Source organism: Hypomesus nipponensis, chromosome 19, assembly GCF_054491055.1.
Source record: "Hypomesus nipponensis isolate SF chromosome 19, ASM5449105v1, whole genome shotgun sequence".
NCBI lineage: Eukaryota > Metazoa > Chordata > Actinopteri > Osmeriformes > Osmeridae > Hypomesus > Hypomesus nipponensis.
In genome coordinates this window covers 19,231,857-19,250,580 of record NC_140379.1, presented here as the reverse complement: position 1 = coordinate 19,250,580, position 18,724 = coordinate 19,231,857, and the positions used below count along the sequence as shown (strand labels likewise).

Genomic DNA, 18,724 nt, shown 5'->3' with positions numbered 1-18,724 from the left:
AATACCAAACGAAAACAAAAAGCAGATTAACGAAAGGGAAAATGGTAAGACCTTTTCTTTTAAATTATATATTTTTAGAGTTGCTTTATATGTCTTAAATAATATAATCTACAATTTCTGTAGAACATTTTGTTAATTCAGCAATGATGACACAAGCGGGAATCAGATCTTACATACGGCAGCTCGACTAAAAAAATCTTAGTCGACCAAGAGCATATCGACCAAAAAATCGACTAGTCAACTGAGTGGGGACAGCCCTAATTTTCAGTTAGCAGATGATACTATTTGAAACGCGATTCCATCTATACTGCCGGTGAAAACGTTGTTACAGTAGCTTGTTTCAAAGGGTGTTAATGACAATGAATTATGCAATAAGAGTATGCTAAATGCTTGAAAAATGTCACTAGAAGAGAAAAACTTAAGGGGACGGACCTACCTGCAACCGACGCAAGGAAGTACACCCTACAATTTCCCCAGAAATTGTACCCTCTCTAGTTATAAATACGGCTGTGAAATGATTACATTTTGTTATCAAATTAATCACAAGTTTCTGTGGATTAATCATGATTAATTACATTACCGATTTTCCGAATTTTTGTCATTAGTGTGCGTCTTTGATTTTGCGGTACCTTGATGCTAGAGTCACCCGTTGCCCTTCACAAAACTTTGGTGAACCCCTCGTCCTCAACAATATCAATCGGTCTACAGCTTTTGCAATACATTTGGCAACTGTGCTCGTCACCTTGTCACAAGCAGACTTAGTGAGGGCCCTACGCTGTTCAGTGAGGGTGGTTTGGCGCATTCTACTTGAACTCCCCTCGCCGACCAACGCATGCTTCGCGTTGAGGTGGTATAGGTTACTTTAGGCTGGTATTGCTTTGGTGAAATGATAACATTCAGTCAGTTAGAATTCAGTCCTTTAGCAGATACTCTTATCTAGAGCGATAACGTCTTTCCGCAGAGTAGGCTATGCATATCACTTTGGTTTTATTGGATGTTGCATCTTAGTTTTTTTGGAACACAAACTTCTCATCCAGAAGTTGCAGATTGGGTGGAATTGTGGGTATATTATGTTAAATGCGTGAAACAAAAAGAACAAATTAATTCTGTAATTTAATCATAACGCGTTAACGTGTTATTTTTCACAGCCCTAGTTATAAATCATCTTCCTCTTCCATTGGAGTCTATGGCAGCCCCTATAACCGTACGGTCACTTTTTGTGAAATTTGGCACACTCATTAGGACAGGCCCCTCTTTATTCTCACCAACTTTCATGTCTCCCATTTGAGCACTCTAGCACCACCAACTGGTAAAAGTTGGACTTGTGTTTACACATGTAACTTTTGAACCATATGACCGATTTTCAAAAATTAGGTCCTGTTGGATTCCCTAAATTGAGACGAGTTCAACCGGTTTTATAGATTTTCCGTTATTTTCAATTTTAAGGAAACATGTTTTCTTGCTTCTCCTCCTACAATTTTGGTCCAATCTTTCCCAGAATTGGCACACATCATCGTCAGAGCAACCCTTAATCTAGCCTGGTCCTAACCAGACTCTCGTACATTTCATTTGTACAGAGAGTCTGGCCTTGCTCCATTGACAAGCGTTGACTTCCTTGTAGGCGGGTACTCTGTTGAAGTTTAAAACTATTGGTGGGAAGCTGACAACCTAGTGACCTGGTGCAGCCAGAACAGCTTGGAGCTAAACGCTCTCTAGACAGTGGAGATGGTTGTGTACTTGAGGAAATGCCCAGCCCCACTCAACCCCATCACCTTTTGTGACTCTTCAGTCAACACTGTGGAGTCCTTCTGCTTCCTGGGCACTATCCTCTCCCCGGACCTCAAGTGGAAAGGAATTTCAGCTCCCTCACCAAGAAAGCACAGCAGAGGATATACTTCCTGCGGCAGCTGAAGTTCAACCTACCAAAGAGAATGATGGTGAACTTCTACACAGCCATCATTGAGTCCATCCTCACCTCCATCACCAGGTGATTGGCTGCAATCTGCCATCTCTTGAGGACCTGCACACCTCTAGGTCCCTGAAGCGAGCAAGAAAGATTGTGTCTGACTCTTCCCACCCTGGACACACACTGTTCCAGCCACTCTCCTCCGGCGGGAGGCTGCGATCCATCAGGACCAAAATCTCATACCACAAGAACAGTTTCTGTCCGTCTGCAGCTGGCCTAATCAGTAAGGCCAAGAACTCCCAACTGTCACTAGTAAGTAAGTAAGTAAGTAAGTAAGTAAGACTTTATTTATATAGCACATTTCATACAAGAATTGTAGCTCAAAGTGCTTTAGCACTCTCATACAATCCACTTGTCACTTTACTGCACATTACACAATTTTAAATTAAATCTTGCCTTGGGCGCCAAATGTGCTAGGACCGCTACTGCAGAGCATCTTAGAAATTCAAAGAGGGAATCAGGTTCGTAGACTCTTCCTCTTGGTCCTTAGCATCTTATCACCTAATGGGATTCTGTGTGTGTGTACTGCTCTACTACTATCTACCCAGAGATAAGAAAGAACATCCCCCTGTTTAATTTTTGCTTGGAACTTTTACATGGAAATCACAATGCATCTGTGTATGTACTCACTCCATTTTGTATATTATACTAGATGATTATGACAGATTGCTGCGATAACCTTTCTTTCTTTTCTTCTACTGCATTTTCTCAATATGTTTACTAAGGTGCATATCTTCATTTTACACTTTAATTTACTTCACTACCTAACGCTCAGCAGACCCTGTAAACAGTGTGGCCATGAAACCCAGGACCCCTCACTCCAGCCTTTCGTTGTCCGACCACAGAGACCTATATCCACAGCTTCATCCTATTCCAAGATCTGTGATGCCAGCAGTTCAATCCTCTCTTTTGCTGACGCTGAACTGATCCTTGTTAACAGCTAATCCTTCTAGGGGGCACATTAACAGTTTTAGAAATCTGTCACTCACCATGGTTACCAGGGAGACACACCTCTATGGTGTAGCATAGCGTACTGCTCACACTGACACAGAACACATCTGCCCTCACAGATCAGATGTGCCATAGGAATTCCTTGCCTGCATGTTCTCCTGTGAGACCCACTGTACATACGCCTGTAACTGGCCTGGCGATAACACATTAAGTAAAGCACATCACCCCAGTGTTTTTTGTGGTAATCCTGCGTCCAATTAAAATGAAAGCCTTTGAAAGCATCCTTCCTGTATCTCTCTCTCTTTCTCTGTTCCTATTTTCCTCTTTCTCTCAGTATCCTATCCTTAAGACAGGGTCTTACTGACAGGAAGTGGTATTACAGATTGTCAGAGGTTGTTCTGTTTGTGATGCTAACCCTTCCGTCATCCTTCTAATGCTATGATTAGAAGAGACACACTGATGGGAGGGGCTAAATACAATAAAGTTAATGAGAACCAGACACAGTGAAAGTTAACTGAGTTTCTTTTGAATTTATTTCATTGTTCAGTGATCACAGTTTCCTAGATAGCAACTAATACATCAAAGGAATGAGTCTACCTGGGCTGTGAGAGTCCCGGACCTTGGTACAACACACTTAGCTCTGGTTCTGGCCAATGGACCTCAATTTATAATATTGGGAACCGGTGTGCCAATTTTGGTTCCACTCTGCCCCATACCCTGGCTTGTTCCCTCATGCTGCCCCAGGATCCAGGTCTGTAATCCTAGCCCCCACCCCTTCTGCCTTACAGAGGGAAACCGCACAGTCCTTTAGCCAGTAATCCCATTAGCAGAGCCCAGTTTCAGGTAATCCTCCCACATCTCAAAGCTCCTTGCAGCCTGCACACACTCACCACCTCTGGGATGCCGGGTAACTGCTGAAGCCCCTCAGGTAAGCTGTGCAGACCCACCTCAGAAATCCATCATGGCATAGGCACCTTACACTCCCTAACTGCAGCTAGTACAGCAGGTCTACACAGCTGGTTTCTATCAAGGACGTAGTTTGAAGACCTGTTGGACACATACTTAGATATTTTGCTAAATGTGTACAACCAATACTTGCTGTATTGGTTGGATGTTGTAACTTGGGATAACTATGGTAAAGACCCATGCATGGAGCAGTAGTGTATATTTCTGTGGGCCACAATGCTTAGCTTTTTTTCTTCAGTGTACAGCTGTATCCATAAGATTTTGCCTTAATGCACTCCTCTGTTGTCTAACTACAGTTTATGTTGATCTTGTCATAATATGCCAAGATTGAAAGTAGTGTGTCACTACTAAAATTGCACATTTCCAAGAATGCCTCTTTTTATCTGTCCCCAACATGAGAATGGAAAGGTAAAGGAGCTGAACAATGAGGTGAGGTTCAGGAGAGTGAGAGAACTGAAAAAGCCTAGAGGGCCAAAGGCCATCAGAGCTGATTGAGAGTGACACTCAGCCACTCACACATGATCCACAATCTCGCCACTGACAGGATGACGGAAGGGGAGAAATAGGGAATCCTCTTGTCTGTGTTCTCGTTCGTTAATCAGTGTGTTTGTGTGTTTCAGAATGTTCAGCTGGGTGGTGAAAGTGGTTCCCCAGCCCCCTGAATCCCCTGGGATTTTAGGAAATTCTGAAAAACCTAATGAACCTCCGCCAGCCTCAGTAAGTGTGTGTATGTGGAACGGAGGTCTTTCTCAACCTTGTTCACCATCATAACAATTAGTTTTTTTTCACAGGAGAAGAAAGTATCTTTTAAGGAAGACAAGAAACAAGAAGGTAAAAAGTCCTCTTAACCCTTAACTATGTAAATATATTGATTTCCTGAATTTGATTTACATTCCATAGTCTAATACTCTGACCTGATTGTTAGCCTCAAAGCCTGCCAAGCCAAAAGAGGAGGAGCAGGTGTCAGAGGAAAAGTGAGTAACTACTTTGTGTGTCTTTGTGTTTTTTTCAGTGTTTAGAGGTCCTTCTGACCCAGTAACCTTATCTGGTATCACAGATACCAGGACCGAGAATAAGAGCGATCAGAAAAGGATCACATGATCAGAAGAAATCCACTAGACATCAGTATCCCCTGTATAGGACAACAGTGCCAATTTCAACACCACCCAGGATTAGAGTGACTTTCCACTACATGTAACTTTACACAGCACAGTACACACGCCTCTAATATCTACATTCTGATCAGGCTTCTACTCTGTGGAGCCACAGTGGGATTTATTGAAGTAAACAATTATGACCTAAATTGGGTTAATGGCAGGAAGGAGCTACAGATCCTCCTGTTAGTGTCTGCAGGTATAAAACAGTGACAAAAGTCTGTCTTTGGTGAATGTCCAATTAAAAGTATTTGTATCTTTAGTTCTCCGTTAAGCCTTCACCTTAAAGATATGTTGTGTTTGTTTCTAGTAGTCAGAGCGGGGTTCTGACTTGGATCTCTCACGGCTTTGTAAACGCCCTTCCCCAGCCCGCTGGAACCCCCAGACTTAGCCGGGCCAATGCAGAGACAAAGGTAAGAACCGAGTCTAGTTTTGTAGTTTAGCACCGCTGAACATTGTAATCTGGCTTGGTTGGGCCATACCAAGAATTGTGTTAGCCCCACCATGATACAACCAAGAAAATGGTGTGTTCTGTTGTGTATGTGTATGTTAAAATTCTGACATTGATTTGAGCCCCACGACTGGATGAATTACTGAAATAGTGTTGAAAATAACCTAGACCCCTGTTAGAATGTCAAAATGCAAAAACACAAGAAATTACATTTTGGGACAGGTTGAGTGTGGGATGGTTAATCTTGCACTTTTGGATGGCACTGGGACAGTGAGGAAAAAAGTTAGTTGCGAGTCCTGATTGTAATCCGAGCTGTCGTATTGCGAATAAGTATGGGGTATGTAGCATGGTAACATATGGTTTGACACATGTATTTGTCTTATCTCTTCTTTATCTGATCCCACATTAATCTCTGCTGAACAGGATGACACTGCAGTGAGCAGGTATGACACTGTGTTTTTATTAGAAAATGGTGTGTGTACAGATTGGTACAATTGGGAGTCAGATGGCTGAGCTGTGAGGGAGTCGAGCTAGTAATCAGAAGGTTGCTGGATCGATTCCCGCCGTGCCAAAATGACGTTGTGTCTTTGGGCTAGGCACTTCACCCTAAATGCCTAGGGGAGAATGTCCCTGTACTTACTGTAAGTCGCTCTGGATAAGAGCGTCTGCTAAATGACTAAAATGTACATATGTGCGTGTGTGTGTATATGTGCACGCAGTCAACTGATGTGTGTTGTGTGTCATGTGTTCTTTACCTGTTGGGTGAACTGCAGTAAGACTGATGAAGAGTGAGTAATCAAGAGAATTACATTTACACTATGCTATAATGCTAATAGCGAAGCTGCTATTTCAAAGCCTGGCATGCATTCTTTCTACCATAGAAGGTGGAATAATTCCATCAACCTTCAAGTTTTAGACAATGACATTTTAAACACTTAAGTAATATATTCACAAATCTAAATAGATCTTTTAAAATGAAGTGGCAGAGTTGTTTGGTGTTTTCAAAAAAAGATCCAGATCTACAAAGCCTTCAATATAAATTCAGTTGTTTGTGGAGGCATACAGAATTATTCAGCCCTTCCAAGAAGGATAGAGCACCTTCAATTTGCTGCAACAAGAGAGTGCTTTTTATTGACCCCCTACTGCCCACTAGTGCATACATCTAGCCATGCATCCAAGCAGCAGGGTTGCAGAGCAACTGAACATAGCATGCTGATGAATGTATATGCATTGTTACCTTCATCAAAATAGACAAGGGCCAGGAGTCATTGGATGGATCGTCCAGGAGTTGGGCAAAGTGGTTCCACAGCCGGATGAGAAATACAAGGAGGGGGTAGAGCCAGAGGAGACAGAGACCACAGAGGTACAGCAAATTCATAAAATCTCTACTCTTGACATAAAGACATACTTAAGCTCTGAATTTCATGTACAGTAAAATATTTCAGTGGAAATCACAGAAAGAAATATAGCTGCAAGCAGTGATGCAGGTACCTCTGCAAAATGGCAAAAAATGATTAAAATGTACATTGTAGAAGGTCAAGAGTTGGACAACAAGAGAGCAAACCTACTTCAAGTTTGGCCAACAACAATAGGCTGAATGGGGATTTGAACTCATGAGCATAAGGTTACAAGGCTGCCTCTATATCCTCTCTGCTACACACCAACTGTTGAGAATGTGAGAGTAGAAACGGTTCACATTTCAAAGTGTAATTGCATGAAATTGCACAAATGAGGTCATCCTGTTTAACTAAACAGATATTAAAATGTAAGCCAGGCTAAAAGACTGCAGCTGGATTTAAACCTACAACCTTACAGTATACTTTGCAGGTCACTGTCCCAGTCCCTTGAGCTATTGTCAGAGTTGAGTATTGTCATTCTTCAGCTACTGTATAAAAAAGTAAGCTGTTTCTTCTGTGGTAAGAGTTGTTAGATTCAGCAAAAGTGTAAACTACTCAAATTCAATCTTATTTTGACATACCAAGGTGAAATTGTTGATGGTACTTCAGAGTGATGTCATCTTGAACCCAATAAGGTTTGAAAACCATCAGTCAAAATGATATTTGATTTATTGACAAAAAGATATTGAGGCAATGTGGACATTTACATAAAAACACCCCTTTCAGACATTTTGTATTACATTTCTCATTCCATTTCACCCTATATAAAAACACACCTGCCCGCACACCATCCAAATCCATGCCGTTAACCTCCCTCCCAGCGCAAGTCACGCCATGCAGAAATGCTGTAGCGGACGCATGAGGTTTAGATGTCGACCAAAAATTGCCTACCTCCATCAAAACACATTGATCGCCACAATGTTTCCAGAATTTCTCAATGATGGCTTGAAGACCGCTTTCCAGAATCACAGTCAATGTTCAATCAAGAATAGCCTTATTGGCAATAAGTATATGGCACAGCTCATCATCAACTCCTTGCAAATAGTAATGATTAATTGCCGACTCTCACTTCCCATTAAACCACTCAACATGCACTCTCAGGGTGACCAACAAGATTATTTTAACTAACAAACAACAATATTACAAACATCTAACTGAACAAATGCAACAACTGAAATCCCTTGCTTAGCTGTTGTAACCAAACTGTTTTCCACAAGTCTTCGGAGTCGCCTGAAATGGAACCCGTCCTTCTGCCTTGAAGCTGCGTGCGCATCATCATCAAGACCACATGTATATCACATTTACATTTATGCATTTAGCAGACGCTTTTATCCAAAGCGACTTCCAAGAGAGAGCTTTACAAAAGAGCATAGGTTACTGATCATAACAACGAGGTAGTCCCAAACACTGGAAGCAGCCAAAACATGAAGCATACATTGTGAAAAACTAAACAAGTGCCAAAGGGAAGACCCATAAGAGCATGCAGTTATACAAGTTACAAATTAAAACAACATGAGCCCTAAAAAGTGCAAGACTGTACCTGTAGAAGAACATTTAACAGTAAAATATTTCACAGTATTTCATATATATATATATATAGAGGTAACAAAAGTGAGAACGATAAGGCAAAACCCCGACCCTGTTAAAGTTAAACGCATCAATCTAGTGCACTTTGAGAGCAAAATTAAGAGGCTAAATCAATGTAGAATCTGTGCTCTTCCAAACAATATCATGTTATTTTAACCAGCCCCTGTTTGGTTGTGTGGTGAGAAGTTTGCATGCATGCAACATATTATTGATATTTAGTATAGCAATAGTCTATATTTAATTTCAATTTCGCAAAACAAAGAAGTAGACATTCTCAATTTCAAATTGAAATATAACGTAGGCTAATTCATTTGAACCAGACCAGCGATATTTACCTTCATAAATTCTTCTTCACGTCCTCTGCCTCGGTAGAGCTAGTTGCCTGGCTAGAACTAGCTGTTGCTTGTGCCATATTACTATTTGTAGTTTTTTGGTGGTAAAACGGAAACTTGTCAGACCCCTTCAGATTTTTGACTTTGTTGCTTTCATGGGAGCCAGTCCTCACACTATGGGAGCTCGGCTCCCTCTGGCTCCCACGTAATTCGAGCACTGATTAAAGGGAGCAGCCAAACGAACAGGCCTACTAACGTCATCTCCATGACAACCAGGAAGACGCCAAGCCTAAAAGCACAAACGCCGGTTCCAAAAATACTTTTAATAGCCTAAGCATAATACACTTTTTCTTTTCAAGTGTTGTAGTACTTTTGTGTGGCCAATGTTACACACGCTAACATCGCCTAATCAGCTGTGCAGTTATAACTGATGCTTGTCGCCTTATGTAAGGAGAGTGGTGGGGACGGATCAGGGTCGCTAGGAATCTGGGGGGGACATGTCCCTCCCGTCCCCAGTGCCATCTGCGCGCATGAAGAGCAACAAGTCTCTCAATTAGAGTCATTGTGATCCTGGAGGAAACTAACATCAGGTCCAATCAAGCAAGCATTCCTAAGTGCCATTGTACTCCCGGAACAAGTGCATCTTGAGCCTTTTTTTGAAGTTGGGGAGACAGTCAGTGTCCCTGATGGAGGTGGGGAGCTGGTTCCACCATTGGGGGGCCAGGCATGAGAAGAGCTTGTGTTAGGACCGGGCGGTCTTGAGCGGTGGGACCACCAGGCAGTTGTCTGAAAAAGACCGTAGGTGATGGGTGGGGGTGTAAGGCTGCAGGAGAGACTTGATGTAGTCAGGTGCAGTCCCGTTCACTGCTCGGAAGGTCAGTACCAGGGTCTTGAATCTGATACGGGCGTTGATGGGTAGCCAGTGGAGAGATGAGGAGCGGGGTAACATGGGAGCGTCTGGGTAGATTGTAGACCAGGTGGGCCGCTGCGTTCTGAATCCTCTGAAGAGGGTGGGTTGCACATGCTGGGAGACCAGCGAGCAGCGAGTTGCAGTAGTCCAACTTGGAGAGGACCAGTGCTTGGACTAGCAGCTGGGTGGAGTGCTCAGACAGGTATCTCCTGATCTTCCGGATGTTGTAGAGGGTGAATCTACATGACCGGGACACTGCAGCAATGTGAGCCGTGAGGGAGAGCTCGTCATCCATGGTAACCCCAAGGTTTCTGGCAGAGGATGAAGGGGTCACCGTCGCAGATCCCAGGGTGATTGACAGATTGTGGGAGATAAAGGGTTTAGCCGGGATGATGAGAAGTTCTGTTTTGGCGAGGTTCAGCTGGAGGTGGTGCTCGGTCATCCAGGCGGAGATGTCTGTGAGGCAGGCCTCAATCCTAGCTGAGATCCCCGGATCAGACGGGGGGAACGTCAGGTACAGCTGCGTGTCGTCAGCGTAGCAGTGGTAGGAGAAGCCATGGGAGGTTATGATTGGTCCAAGTGAGGTGGTGTACAGAGAGAAGAGTGGAGAGCTGGCGAGGGCCTGACAGTTTGCCTCCCCAGGAGACCTGGTAGGATCTTCCCGACAGGTAGGATGAGATCCACTGGAGTGCAGTGCCAGTGATGCCCATCTCAGAAAGTCTGGAGAGCAGGATATGGTGGTTAACCGTATCAAACGCTGCAGAAAGGTCTAGCAGAATGATGACAGATGACCTGGAAGCCGCTCTGGCAGACTGGAGGGCAGTGGTGACTGAAAGGAGGGCAGTCTCTGTGGAGTGGCCAGTCTTGAAGCCCAATTGGTTGGGGTCAAGCAGGTTGTTCTGAGAGAGAAAGTTTGACAGTTGGTTAGATACAGCACGTCCAATTGCTTTTGAAAAGAAGGGTAACAATGATTCCGGTCTGTAGTTCTGGAGAACGGCAGGGTTAAGGGAGGGTTTTTGTAGTAGAAGGGTAACTCTGGCCTGTTTGAAGGCAGAGGGAAAGGTGCCGGAGGTAAGAGAGGAGTTTAGGACATGGAGAAGAAAAGTTATGGTTATGGAGATGGTTTGAAAGAGAGGGGAGGGGATAGGATCAAGGGGACAGGAGGTGGGGCGATGAGAGAATGAGGTCAGAGATCTCTGCCTCGGACAGTGGAGAGAAAGAGTTTCGATATTTAGTTGGGTCAGTCATGGAGGGTGAGAGGGTAGGAAAGGTGGGTTTAGGGAACCAACTGCTCATGTCTGCGACTTTTTGTTTATGTCAAGATGACATCCAAGCTAACAATTTAGCCAAATTTCACTGCAGCTTTGTGTACCATATGTACTGTGTTATAGTTGTTTGAGTTAAACAACTTGCTTAATGAATTCAATGGCTGTTAAATGTCAAATCCAACTATAAATGTATAAAAGAGAGTTCCAATAAAATCTGAATTATTTTTAAACCTAAAGGTTTAAAAGACATCCTTTGCCTAAACTGACACACACCAACTCAGAGAACTGAGTTTCAACATTCATTTACACATTTAGTCTCAACTTTTTACTCTTCACTTAAGGCATAACTATGTTTAATTTAATGTCTGCACCTCTCTGTCACCAACTGTCTCTGGAGTGGGGGGTGGGGGCTTCACAGGGTGTCTACAGATGTAAACAAGTTAAATGTAAGACTTTTTAAGACCTTTTAATACCCCTTCCAATTGAAATTCAAGACCAAATTTACGATGGAAATACAAATCACAAGTGGAAATATACAGTAATCTTTCCAAACACTGATGTCTGTTCAATATGAACAGTACGGTAAAATGACAACAATCGGTTGAGTTTAAGAACATTGACTAAATGTGTGTAATGCGAAAGGATAACACAAAAATGTAATTGTTGTCCTACATTATATTTTTTATTACACAATGGTGGAGCAGAAACTAGCAATTCCATGAATCCCATGGAAACAAAGGCAAATGTGTGAGATGTACTGATATGGAGTACAAATCATCCAAGAAGCAGTACTTCTCTTGAGTGGTTTTATTCAGATGACTAATCATTGGATTAAGGTCAAAAGTCTATATTTTGATCTGATTTCATTACTTAAGACACTAAAAGTCAGCAGCTTGGCATGCTGGGACATGGAAAGGATTAAACATTTAGACTTTCATCAAAGTAAAAAATGCTGGTTTGTCCTTTTTCATCAATGTCCTCAAAAAAGCAGTCTGCAGAGCTACTGTGTCTGTGGGGTGACTGTCTCTGGAGGGCTGGCAGGCAGGGGCAAGCAGGGCCTGCAGGCAGGCTGTCAGGGCAGGCTTGCTGGATGAAGCTGACCTGGGGTCAGGACTGAAGAGAAGCTGTCCAGCTAGAGGGGGGTAGTCCACCAAGGGATCTGTTTTTCTCTCAGCATCCTCTGTTGAGCAGGCCTCTGCATGACCCTCCAGACCTGTAAAAGTGAAGAAAGGATCCATGTCAGTTGTGAAAAATGAAGCTTTTTACATCTACATGTGACATAAACTACAGTTTTGACTGTGAAATGCAGTGGCATTACTTGAACTTGAATCCAAATGTGTTGACCTTATGGAGACCCGGCCATGCAAACTCACTCAAAACATTTGGCTCGATTCCAGGCTCTGGCAAGAGTACTTAGCTCTAAACTGGTCAATATACACATCTGACCAAAGACCAGCTCGACCTTTGCCTGTAAACAGTGATTCTGACTGTCAGAGACCTTTAAATAGGCTGACCGAGTGAAACTAGCCTGGCTAACGTAGGTCGCTTTCTCAGGCAAATTACAAAATTAAATAGGCTTGTTTTGAAAGATCCTATATACTGGCTATCTTCAGCGGACTCTTGTCTACAAAAAGCAGCCCTCCCTGACGTAGGACTAGAATTTAGTGAATTACGATATTGTTTACACACTGCCAGTGAGTCTGTCTCTGAGGCTAAGTCAAAACAATGTACCCCCGGGACGCAATCTCAATCCACTTGCAAGTTTTCAACAAATCACAAAAATAATCGGAGCATCTGGCTAAAAGCTCAAGGAGGCTGCCCTCCTCGACATTTTTGGTGTCAACCGAACTGTGAAATGGTGAACGTATGAACATGACGTGACCAAAACATGGCTGCCGCCTAAGGCTATGCGGTCTCCCTGGCGCATAGGCTCATTACAAAGACTTTCACGACCCAAATCTAAATTCTGAGCTTGTTCTACTAAAAACTACCCTCCTCTACCTTTTTGATGAATTCGCCGAGATGCTACATGATTCAGTAATTACTCGTACACAGAGGGAAAAAGCAAGCTACTTTTCGAGTTTGGTTTTCCGTCACTTCAAACTTCAAGGTCTCAAAGTGCTCAAACCTTCACTATAATTAAAGAGAGTATTGTACTCTCACGAACCCAATCATTGATTCTAGCTTAAAATGTGTAAACATAGGACTTACCGAACGTGGCTGCCTCCAACACTCCAACATAAAGGTCTCAAAGTGCTCAAACCTTCACTATAATTAAAGAGAGTATTGTACTTTCACGAACCCAATCATTGATTCTAGCTTAAAATGTGTAAACATAGGACTTACCGAACGTGGCTGCCTCCAACACGGCTATCAGGCGATTCCAGTTGAAAACAACAATGGCTGCCGAAAAAGAAATTTGTATTCATAACGGCGAGCTGCGATTGGAAGCGATTGGGGGCTTGGCAGAGAAAGGCCACGTTTTTTTCCATTCTTGTGTTCTTGCGAACTCGTTTGACGTCCTCTTTCATTGCCCAAGTATGGTTCCAATCCAAAGAACACAAGTCACCAAGAACGCCAAAAATACCCGGAAATGTTCCTGATCTGCCCCTTATATCGGGGATGCATCGGATGGTGACTTGACCTGCGGGAATGCTAATTTCCCAGAAGTCCTTGCGGACTTGCAAGACCATTCTCGCAAGGACGCTTGCAAGAACGTTCTTCAAAAGAATGTACTTGCGTTCTCAGCGTTCTTTGGATTGATAAACAGCCAATGTGTAACGAAGGGAGAACTCCCACTCTCGGGAAACTTCCGGGTTCTGAACTGGTTGCAGTTCCACTCAAGTTCCATATGAGGGCGCTAATGGTCGAGTGCAGAATGAATGGAGGTCTATGGAGCTGTACCCCTCAAAATCCACTTTTCTCAGGATATAATGTTTTGTCTAGTAATTTGAATTCTGAATTCGAAAGGGGAGGCAAATAATATTTTTTTTAAGTCGCCTTTCCGTTTTAAAAAGCCTTCGAAAATGTAAATGACGTCATACACATCGCACGACCAGAGCTACTGCTTGACGGCAAGCTCTGGTTTCTTACACTTTTCTCTCGAGGCATCGACAACACAGCTAACAGGTTAGGCTCTCCCTGTCAATACACATGCTAGAAAGAGTTTGGGCATGCTAATGTTGTTGCTAATGTTGCTAATGCTCTGACATTCTGGTTCTGCTTCGGATGCCATCAACCGGGATCTCTGGTTGTAGTCAGTCCTTCACTAACCAATCAGCATTCGTTAGCAGAATGCTAGCGTGTTTGGGCAACAACGACTTAGCCTGTAAGAAATTGAAAGGACATAAGTACTCGTTCATTCAACTTTTGACCTGTAATCTATGTTGAACATGCAAAAACTACCATCAAATCTGAGATTTATCAACGATAATCAGGCGAAAGGGACCAATTTAGCCGTTTAGCTACATAGACTCCCATTCATTTTGCACTCGACCGCAATCACTCCCAGTGGAACTGCAACAAAATTCGGTACAATGGGGCTTAATAGGGAGTGGGCAGGCTCTCCTTATACAGGCTCTGGGCTTGGTCAGCACACCATTTCCAGAAAGGATGTGTGTGCGTCTCGCCAAGCTCGCGCGTGTGTCAAGTAGGTTGACCACCTGTCCCTCTTTGCGCTGTATCGCCAGGGGCGGTCTTTCCTACAGGCGGTATAGGCGGTCGCCGAGAGCGCCACTTTTTATTTTTTTTGCTGGGCAGTTTTTTTGCAGTCCCTTCTATGTCTCCATCCAATATTTTGACATTTTGACAAAATTAATCTAACATTAGGGTAAAATGAGCCAAAGCCGAAAACGGAAGGGGTTCGTAACTTCTTGGTGTTATCAGAACATGCTAGCACAGTGAGGTGTTTGGTTAGAGTGGGTTTGTGTTGAAGAACGAAATATTGAAGAGGCAAAAGCCATCCGGGGCGGAATTTAAGAAGAAAAGAAAGGAAGTAGAGAAACGTGCAAAGGCAGCCTAAATCATTAAATTCTGTTCTTAGCCCAGAATGAATTCCTGATAAGAAAACATTCATGAATGCGTGAATAGGTGGGCACTTAAGTGGAGTTAAGAAATGATTTACCTTATCATTGAAAGTTTTCTTACTCCCTGTCACATAGTTCTTTAGGGATTTTAGAGAGGCGGGTATAACAAAAATGATATGTCTATTTATTCTACATTATACAAAAAAGACATCATTAAAATCGGGGTGCACATATAAAGCCAATAGCCAGTGCATAAACACTACAAATATCTTACTTGTTGCATAGCACACCCATTATGGAAGACAAACACGGCAATTTGTCAACAAGTGAGGAATACTGGTAAAAATCCAAGTGTTGTATTGTCATGTTCCGTTTCTTTTCCGTTTAGTCAAATTTTGTTTAGGTAGATTGATTGCTTAAAATGAGTGAATAATATGTGCCACGGGTGACCCAGACCTTCTAAGATTGTTGTTTGCCAGCCATCAACAGAACAGAAGACATTATTATTATAAAACATTCTTTGCAGGCAATGAGGGAGTGAATGTGACAGGGCACCGTGTGTGCACCGTTGAACAGGGGGGCGTGGCCGGAGCGTAGTTCAGCACAGACGTGACATTTTCTCAGGGATTTTCATCGTTGCGATTGTTGTTGTGTTAATTTGAAAGAAATTGAGTTTTGTAGGGCAAAATAGCATTTGAAAGTTGCAATACCGTTTTCGTGTTTTTTTTGGGGGGGGGGGGGGGCGCCAGGGGTGAAGCTCGCCTAGAGCGCCAAATGTGCTAGGGTCGGCCCTGTGTAGCGTACAGTATTTTCAATATGTGACGTGCGGGACCAGGGGTGAAAATGCTGTGTGACACAACGCAAAGCGGGACAGGTGGTCACCCTAGTGTCAAGAAACCAGATGAGACTGTGAGAATTTGGCACGTGCGCTGTGGAGCAATTCAATTGAATTCAATCATATATAGACATACCAAGGTGAAATTGTTTATGGTACTTCAGAGTGATGTCGTCTTGAACCCTATTCGGTTTGAAAAACCATGAGTCAAAATTATATTAGATTTATTGACACAAAGATATTGAGGCAATGTGGACATTTACATATATATAGGGTTAGATATTTTAACTCTACCTGAGTTGATCTCTTTCCAGAATATCAGTCAATGCACAATTAACAATAGTCATGTGGGCAACCAGGCTCGAGAAAAGCATATGGCAGTACAGCAGCCGACTCAATGGCCCAATTAAAATAAACAACACGCACAATCAGGATGACCAACAAGATTATATTAACTGATATAATATACAAACAATATTACAAACATCTAACTGAACAAACACAACAACTGAAATCCCTCGCGAGACTGTTGTAACCGCACTATTTTCCACAAGTTTTTGCCTATTTGACACACCGCACTGCATGCTGGGTACCCAAGGGGCGCTGACGCTGATTATCTAGCTGTGCTCCAACTGTGATTTGAGTATTATCTTTGGTCAGCTTTGGGACAAAGGTTAAGAAACTGTCTACATTTCAATGTAAAATTGCATGACATAGCACAAGGTACTACTTCAGAATGATGTCATCTCAAAGCTAATAAGGTTTGAAAAGCCATCAGTCAAAATGATATTGTATTTATTGACACAAAGATATTGAGGCAATGAGGACATTTACATAAATACAACCCTTTCAGCCATTTTGTATTGCATTTCATATTCCATTTCACCCTTTACAAAGACACATCTGCCCACACACAACTTCCATCCATGCTTTTTCCCTCTCTCCCAGCACAGGTCATGCCAAGGCAGAAATGCTGCAGCGGCCACATGAGGTTTAGGGGTAGTCCAAAAACATGCCTCCCACAATTGGCACATTTTTCCTAAGATGGCTGAAAAACGGCAGATATTGTAACTCTTCTTGAGTTTATCTCTTTCCAGAATCTCAGTCAATGCACAATTAACAATAGTCATGTGGGCAACCGGGCTACGGCGGAACTCATGCTCAGCTCCTTGTGAGAATAGCCTATAGCATTACAGCAGCCGACTCTCTGGTCCTATTAAAATACACGACATGCACAATCAGGGTGACCAACAAGATTATATTAACTGATAATCAATAATATTACAAACATCTAACTGAACAAACACAACAACTGAAATCCCTCACACGGCTGTTGTAGCCGCACTATTTTCCACAAGTCTTTGCCTATTTGACATACCGCACTGCATGCTGGGTACCCAAGGGGCGCTGACGCTGATTATCTCTAGCTGTGCTCCAACTGGGATTTGAGTATTAGCTTTGGTCATCAGTGGGACAAAGGTTAAAAACGGTTGACATTTCAAGGTGAAATTGAACATGGTATATCAGAATGATGTCATCCTGTTTAACTGAACAGATAATCAAAATGATGACTGAGCAAAAGACTGCAGCTGGATTTGAACCTGTGACCTTGCTCCTTGCAGTCTTAGCTTACTGAGCTATTCTCAGTGTTGAGAACCATTCTGCCCTACAAAGCCAAAAGACCGTAACTCGCCGAAGTGTAGAACTGAGAAAAACGACTTCAACGTTTTTGCACTTTCAAAGTAGTTGTTCTGCCAAATGCATTTTAGGTAGGAAACTGGAAATCTAGCAGTTTGATGTTTTAGTGATTACACATTATCTAAACTAGACATTTTTGAAATTGTTGATCTTAAACTGCACTTTTGACCCATATTTTGAAGTTACAGTAGTATACCATAGTCTATCGTAAGTGGTCATGCCAAGGCAAAATACAGTAACTTCCGTTTCTTCGCTCACTTAGTTGCTTATCACGATATAAACTCTGTATTTTATAAGCCAATGTAACATACATGTGGATACCTGTCACAAGACTCACAAGACAAGAGTGTTTTTGATTTAACTGCCAGGGTAAGATACTTACAAACGACTCATGTTTGGGATGTTTGGTGTTGAATGCCAGCGAGTAGGCTAAGCTAATGCTACATGTGTTTATTGTTGCTAGGTTACGTATTAGTTCAATTGAAACCGTAACTCCATTTGAACGTTTTTGAGTGCCGCAAAACAAAGCCTACTGATGTTACGGCATTCTGCATTGGATTTCTAAAGCCAAAGCAGGCTTTTGGAAGGTACGGTGAAGACAACAACCTTATTTTCTCTGAAAAACAGACAAGTTCATTTAAGATATTTGGCCACGTGATAAAGCAGACCTTAACTGATCCAAAAATGAAAAAAAAAAAAATTTAGACTAAATTGAAGTTACGGTCTTTTGCCTTTGCACGGCAGCATTGTGGTCAGCATCCTCTCTTGTTGCTGTCATTATGCTCTGTTGCACTCGGTTGAGCAGGCCTCTGCATGACCTGTAAAAGTGAAAAAGGGTTCATGTCAGTGGTGAAAAATAAAGCTTTTCCCATCTACACTTGTACCTTCAGTTTTGACTGTGAAATGCAGTGGCAATACTTGAACTTGAATCCAAATGTGTTGGAAACCCATGCAAAGTCACTCAAAACACAGGCTCTAGCAGAGTATTTAGCTCTAAACTGGTCAATATATACACATCTGACAAAAGACCCGGTCGACCTTTGCCTGTAAACAGTGATTCTGACTGTCAGAGACCTTTAAATAGGCTGACCGAGTGAAACTAGCCTGGCTAACGTAGGTCGCTTTCTCAGGCAAATGACGAATGAAATAGGCTTGTTTTGAAAGATCCTATATACTGGCTATCT

General features: G+C 42.6%; 1 protein-coding gene across 1 annotated transcript in view; it reads left to right on the top strand.

Moving 5' to 3' along the window:
* The window catches only part of cngb1a (cyclic nucleotide gated channel subunit beta 1a), a 104,940-nt gene that overhangs the window by 41,149 nt on the left and 45,067 nt on the right, over positions 1–18,724 (top strand). The window contains exons 2-7 of the mRNA XM_084681975.1: positions 4,504–4,600; positions 4,675–4,714; positions 4,809–4,857; positions 5,348–5,450; positions 5,912–5,931; positions 6,740–6,851. Of these exons, the coding sequence (XP_084538101.1) occupies positions 4,505–4,600; positions 4,675–4,714; positions 4,809–4,857; positions 5,348–5,450; positions 5,912–5,931; positions 6,740–6,851 (420 nt within the window). The 5' untranslated portion in view covers position 4,504. The remainder of the gene's footprint in view (positions 1–4,503; positions 4,601–4,674; positions 4,715–4,808; positions 4,858–5,347; positions 5,451–5,911; positions 5,932–6,739; positions 6,852–18,724) is intronic.